The following is a 6,512-nucleotide window of genomic DNA, read 5'->3' as shown; positions in this document are numbered from 1 at the left end:
TAAACCTCCCACAGGTGATTAAGGGGGCTATTAGAGATGTAATACTGACACGTATACGAGATGGTGTAGTACACCACTCGTATACGGGTCCAACTCTGTATTGCCCTGCGAGGGGCTATTCCTCGCTAATATTAACACGAACCCGGTGGACCGAAAGGTCACACCGCTCCACCCAACAATTATTCACGTTAACATCAACAACTCTACATTTTTTGGGTGCACCGTAGATATGGAAAATGGAGATTTTACGAATATGTGTTTATCATTCTAAGTATCTTTATGGTCACAATAAATCATACACTTTGTCAGGTTGGAAGAAACAAACAATATACAGTTAAGTTTCTATGTAGAAGTAAAACATGGACCTTAATGCAATACTAGAGGGTCCTGGATAAGGGGGTGCATCTACCATAGGGTTCAGAAAAAACCTCCCTTCCATCATTCAAATTCCTTCATCACTTACACGCGTGCGTGCATGGCAAACACATGGACCTGGCTAAAAGAAGTCTGAAATGGATGAGCAGATAGAAAGAAAAAAAAGGAAAACATGGTAGATTTGCATGTCTCTCGATCTCTCGATCTCTCTCTCTCTCTCACACAAACACCGAACCACTTGATTTCGTTTACTTATTTTCTTAAGTGTTGTTCTAAGGCCACTGTCGGTGATTTTTTTTTTTACTTTGCAGTATATATACGGACGCAATCGCATGACGGTAGTTAATTGAGTCGTTATAAAGAATAGTAAGATATATTCCGATCGAAGTGCTCGGTCGATCAAGCCCATATCTCCTGGTGATCAAACAGGGAGATCCTCTGGTATGGATTGAAGGGGTCCTCGAAGTCCCATGCCGACGTCGGCGCCGGCTCTGGCGCTGGCGCGGCGACCATATCGTCCAGCCCAATCATGTACATGGGCTCCACCGGCCACTCCATGAACTGCGGCAGCCAGTCGTCGTCGAAGCCGCCGCCGCTTGACGCCGAGGCGCTGGACGAGGAAGACGAAGACGACTCGGTTGGTGACGAAGAAGCCGTGGCGCAGCTGCTGCTGTCGAGCTGTGCCGGTGCGACGAGGTCGTCGCACGGCAAGATGATGTCGTCCAGAAGCTGCATCATGGTCGGGACCTCTTCGGGGCAGCAGAACATGTCTTCGTGAGGACCCGACTGACTGCTTTCTGTGGCCACCGCCACGGCCTTCTCCTCAGCCACCGGCAGCTTCGAGTCGCCGCCGCCGGAGGGCCGTTGCGGCTGCTGCTGTAGGGGTTTGTGAGTGACGGGGTCGATCCCCATCTTCCTGAGCTTCTTCTTGATGTGCGTGTTCCAGTGGTTCTTGATCTCGTTGTCGGTGCGGCCGGGCAGGTGGGAGGCGATCTTGGACCACCTGTTGCCGAGCTGCTCGTGCAGGTCGACCACGGTCCGCTCCTCCTCGTCGGAGAGCAGGCCGCGCTTGAGGTCCGGGCGGAGGTAGTTGGTCCACCGCAGCCGGCAGCTCTTCCCGCACCGGAGCAACCCTGTCCGCACAAACGCCAGTAACAACAACACGTTAAAACATTGGTCAAATTAATGGAAATTTACTACTGCAAGCCGTGATATGCATGTATAACGATTCTCCGCATGTGTAGGGAAGGGAGCGAGTGACAACCCACCGGCGAGCTTGGGGACGGCTCTCCAGCAGCATTGGCCGTTGCCGAGGAGGAAGTTGGCGAGCTTCTGGTCCTCCTCCGCCGTCCACGGGCCCTTCTTCAGACCCACCTTGTCGCAGCACGGCTGCCTCCCCATTGCCGCTAGCTTGCACACACAAAGATCACTTTACTCGCAAGAAAAGAGTAGCAAATTAACAACTTCGAGCCGAGTAGCCAACTAACTATGTTCGTGTAGCCTCGGACTTTGATTTGTTTGGGTAGTAAGTACTAGGTAGTAGCTAGCAGGTGGTGGTTTAGCTTTAGTTACATATACATGAGAGGCCATTGCCAATTTGCTACCTTCCTTTATATAGGAGGAAAAGGAAGAACAAGACAAAGGGGCCGGTAGCTAATCTTAGCATAGTTACCATCAACTGGTGACTAACTCTGCAAGTAGGTTTTTTATTTTTTTTTTTTTTTTTTTTTTTTTTTTTGCAGTGCAGTGTGTGTGTGCGCGCGCGGAGGACCAGGATCAAGTCTCTGTCTGGGGGAGGAGCTATCAGGATGACGTGTCGTGGCGCTGAGGCGACTGCCATGTAGGACCCGGCATTGGTGTTGCCAACGGGTCCAGCTGCTGCTCACGGGTCTCTTTTGCTTGCTTTGCAAGTGCTGCATGCCCTGCTAAGCTTTCAAGCTTTTATTTGGATCCTCGTTTGTTGCTCAATCAAGGGTTTTCAACGGGATTATTTTTGGGCCTGTAATTAGTCTACTCCATCAAGTCCTTATCATTTGTTTAGCTTCTAAACTTGCTAATTATACTGGTTTCCGTTGTAGCAAGACATGCATTTCCTAGTTTATTTAAATATAAGAGTGTTGCACGGTGGAACCTGGGTCTAGGCGCACCCAATTTTTCTAAAATTGAAAAATATACTATGTAAAAGTTTCAAAAGATTGAAATAAAATTGTGCACGTACATATTATTGTGATACTACTCGTGTAAAATTTTCAAGAAAAATATAAATGCATATGGTCTAAACGAAAATGGCAAAAATTCTAAATGGCACTTCAATGATTGGATTTCTATTGTTAAAAGAAATGCAAATTTTCAGTTTTTTTTGTGTGTAGGCAACATATGGCCGTATTTTGCCTTAAAATTTGCACGGGTAAGTATCAAGATGATATATAAATTTTTGTCAATAAAAAGAATATATTAAGATCGCAAAGATACCAATTACACCACCGCATTGCCCTAGCAGCCTTACGGATGCACACATTAAAAACAACAAGAAGAATTAAAATAAGAGAAATGGCATGCTATAGAGATCTATTCTTTGAAGCAGCAACACTAACACCACCTAGGTAGCACCAGAAGTCCAGCTTCTCCAAAACCGACGACTCCAAGAAGGGAACAGGACACAAGCGTCATCGTCATCGCCCGATCGAAGATCTTAGGTTTTCACCTGAAGAAAAAGTTTCCACTCGTGAAAAAATGCCTTGAACAAGGCCATTACCATGCACAACCAATTAAGGCCAGACCTTGGATTTTCACCCTGGAAGGTAGGACTCCGAATTTCTCCTGTGTTGTTGCCCCCACTTCCGAAGCCACTACTCCAAATCACATATCACGAAGCCAATTCAACATCGCAACGAAGAGTCAAATCATCATTGCTAGTACCTAGATCTCGACATCCATGACATTATCCACCAACCGGCTTCACCATGGGCGAAAAAACATGCCCGATGATGGTAACAACCAGCAAAGCTTCACAACGCTCCCTCTAAAACCAAACGGTCAGGAAAAACATGGTAGCGCGCGACCGAATCCATCTGATCCAGCAATCTCTGGCATGTCATCCATTGGAGTTCACCGAGCCTTCCGGGACACGACACTCCCACCAAACCGATGGGGACATGCAACCGACAAATCTTCATCTTGTCTCGAGAAGAATCCTAGGACGACCTGTAACATCCCAAATTTTCAAACGAGAAGAAAATGAATTTCCTTTTTCAAAAAATGAGAACCAACAAAAAACTTTTATTACCTATTATGCTATGCATAGTGCTCCTACTTAATTCTTGTGCTATTGTCATGATAGTTGTTGATATGCTTATCAAATGTCCTAAAACCCTAAAACCTACTTTCTTTTCACCCTTCAAGGTAATGTAAAATAAAAAGAAATTAAATAAGAAAAGGGCCTATGTGCCTATGGATATTTTTGGTAAAACTTTTACCTAGGCTTTTCTACCTTGATTAGATGTTTTGAAAACATCAACAAACCTAACCTAGTACTTACCAACTAAATCCTTTAGGAAACAAAAAGAAAATAAACATATGCATAGAGGCATATGTGGCACATAGCCATAATACCAAATCTTGACATATGCCCTCATACCCTACCCAAATGGTTTGAAACCTTCAACAAACTCAATCTAACACTAAATAAACCCTAAACCATGCCCAAGAAAAGCAAGTGAAACCACATAGAAGAAAAATAAAAATAAGAGTAACACCTCATATGTGAGTTTGGCCAAAATTACAAATCCTTAACCAAGGCCACAATGGCTTGTCCCAATGCTTGGGAAACATCAATAGATCAATAACAAACACTTGTGCATCAAATAAATGCAAATCAAAGCAAGAGAAATTCAAAAACCAACTCACATATGATCATGGTCATATGTGACATTTATATCATCTTACCCACTTTGAGCCCTTGTATTAAGAGATTTCTAAACTAAACCTTCTCAAGTCTTTGCACCTCATCTAAGACTACATCAAGGTGAACAAGTTTTGTGTTGACCACCATGGTTGACTCTGCCTCCATTGCTTAGAATAAGGTTGACAAGTAGCAACTTTGAAATAGAGAGAAGATCATACCCATTTTGTGACTTCACAAAACTACACCATTTTGCACCACACCACCACCTTTATGCTTCAAATATTATTTGAAGTCCCTCCACCAAAATTCATTGAAAAATTTGAAAGTTTGTTTCTTGCGGCCATTTTACCGAGCACCTTGGGTGCACCATTCTACCAACTACATACACTCAAAAACCCAGCAGTTTATTGCCCAAACCATCAAGCTTAGCTCAGCACTGGTACCCTCCTACCTCCCTTGCATCATTGCAGTACCAGAGACACATTGTGTTGTACAAAATCATCAAGAACTTGGTCATGATGTGCATGGCATGACACACCACATGCTCATCCTCTCTCTGGTCCACTCCGACGTGCCCAACCTTGTCATCTTGCTTCTCCTCACTTCAATGGACCTGCTGGTGCACGTCAAAGCCAGAGACACGCACCACACCGGCCACCCCGTACGTGCCCAGTGACGCCCAGTGACACGCCAGAGCGCGCCGCGGCACGCCCTGGACGTGACAGTGCACGCACGCGCTCCGTTGACTCCGCGCTCGCCTCGACCCCCCTCTCTCCTACGCCACCACCACGACACCAGCTACTCCCCAGACAACCTTTCTGGCCCGCGCAAGCCCTGTAGGCGACGAGCTCGTCGACGACATCCGTGGTACCTGCGCCAGTACGTGACGCCTCCTGCCTGCTCCCGTCCACCCCCGTCCTCGCCGTGACGCATGTTAGGTTCGCCTCGACATCGCCCACAGTGCGCAACAACCCTGCTGACCTCTCGTGACCTCCACCACCGTCATCGCCATCGACCTGCCCGCGCCCCACGGCCATCACTCGCCGCTATAAAAGGAGGAAGCTCCGGCCGCAAATAAGCACGCCACTCCACTTCTCTCTCCTCTCTGATCATCCTCAAACCCTCTCCCGTCAACATTATCCACTCCGCCGCCGCAATTTAACCGGAGACCACCGCCACAGTAGCTCGACGGAGGAGAAGCTCCAGGCCACCTCCGCCGCTCCCACGACCGCCATTCGCCTCGCCGTCATCGACAATCTCCTCCTGCACTGACGCCCTCGCCGACCGCCGGTGAGCTCGCCGACCTCCTCCCTCCGCCGTGCCAGGGTTTCCTCTCGCCGGTGACAACGACGATCCTCAGCCGTTGGATCTCATTCTAATCCCGCGGCTCGGTTTGAATCATACCGTTTCGCTCTTTATGTTAGGCTGACGCGTGGACCCTAGCGTCAGGCGGCCCGCTCACGCGAGACGTGCAGCTGGGCCGGCCCATCTCCTTTTCGCTGTTTAGCCCAGTATCATTTCCCGCCAGGCCCACTCAGTTCAAATTCAATTTTAAGTTTAATTCTAAATTGCTTGCAGATGCTGTTTTCAAATTTGAATAGAATCAAATCTCACCAATCAAATTTGATGAATTTGATGTTGTTGGAAAGCTTGTGAAAAGCTCTATCCAACCACACTGGATTCAAATCAAAATCTATGTAGATTTTGAATAGTAAAAATAACAAGTCAGAGAGTTTTCAGATTTCAAATAAATTTATAAAATCAACCATAAATGATTTTGAGGTGATTCCACCTCTCACAATTCACTTTTCAAGTGCCCTGATTGTTTATGTAAAAACATATCATAGTTGCTTCGTATGATCACGGGTTAGAATCAAAAATTGGCTATGTAGTCAATACTAGCCCATTTAAATTATTTTCAAATTTAGGATTTTAAATCTACGAGGTGTAGCACCTCATTTAAATCATCTTCCCAAGTGATATGAAGTAATGAGATGACCCTTGTTGCATGGGCTCATACTTGCTCACTTGAGGATCTTAAATCAAAATAGTATTTAAATTACATGAGATGATGAATCTCATTTAAATCATTTTTCTCAAATAATAAATGTGAAGTATTGACCTTGGTCAATATGATCTCACATTTATGAATTGAGGAGATTAAATCTTAAGAAGATTCAATGAGAGGAAATTATTTTTCCTAACACTAAGTAAGAAAACCCTAGCTTAATAT

General features: G+C 45.7%; 1 protein-coding gene across 1 annotated transcript; it reads right to left on the bottom strand.

Annotated features, from left to right (window-relative positions):
- Positions 1 to 413: 413 nt before the first annotated feature.
- On the bottom strand, positions 414 to 1,949 carry LOC127301300 (myb transcription factor 42). The gene is made up of 3 exons (XM_051331513.2): positions 1,863 to 1,949; positions 1,644 to 1,785; positions 414 to 1,508 (listed from the first exon to the last, which is right to left on the bottom strand). The coding sequence occupies exons 2-3, from the start codon at positions 1,774 to 1,776 to the stop codon at positions 775 to 777; spliced, it is 867 nt and encodes a 288-aa protein (XP_051187473.1). The 5' UTR covers positions 1,777 to 1,785; positions 1,863 to 1,949; the 3' UTR covers positions 414 to 774.
- Positions 1,950 to 6,512: the final 4,563 nt, after the last annotated feature.

Source organism: Lolium perenne, chromosome 5 (genome assembly GCF_019359855.2).
Source record: "Lolium perenne isolate Kyuss_39 chromosome 5, Kyuss_2.0, whole genome shotgun sequence".
NCBI classification, from domain to species: domain Eukaryota; kingdom Viridiplantae; phylum Streptophyta; class Magnoliopsida; order Poales; family Poaceae; genus Lolium; species Lolium perenne.
This window is presented reverse-complemented; position numbering and strand designations above follow the sequence as displayed.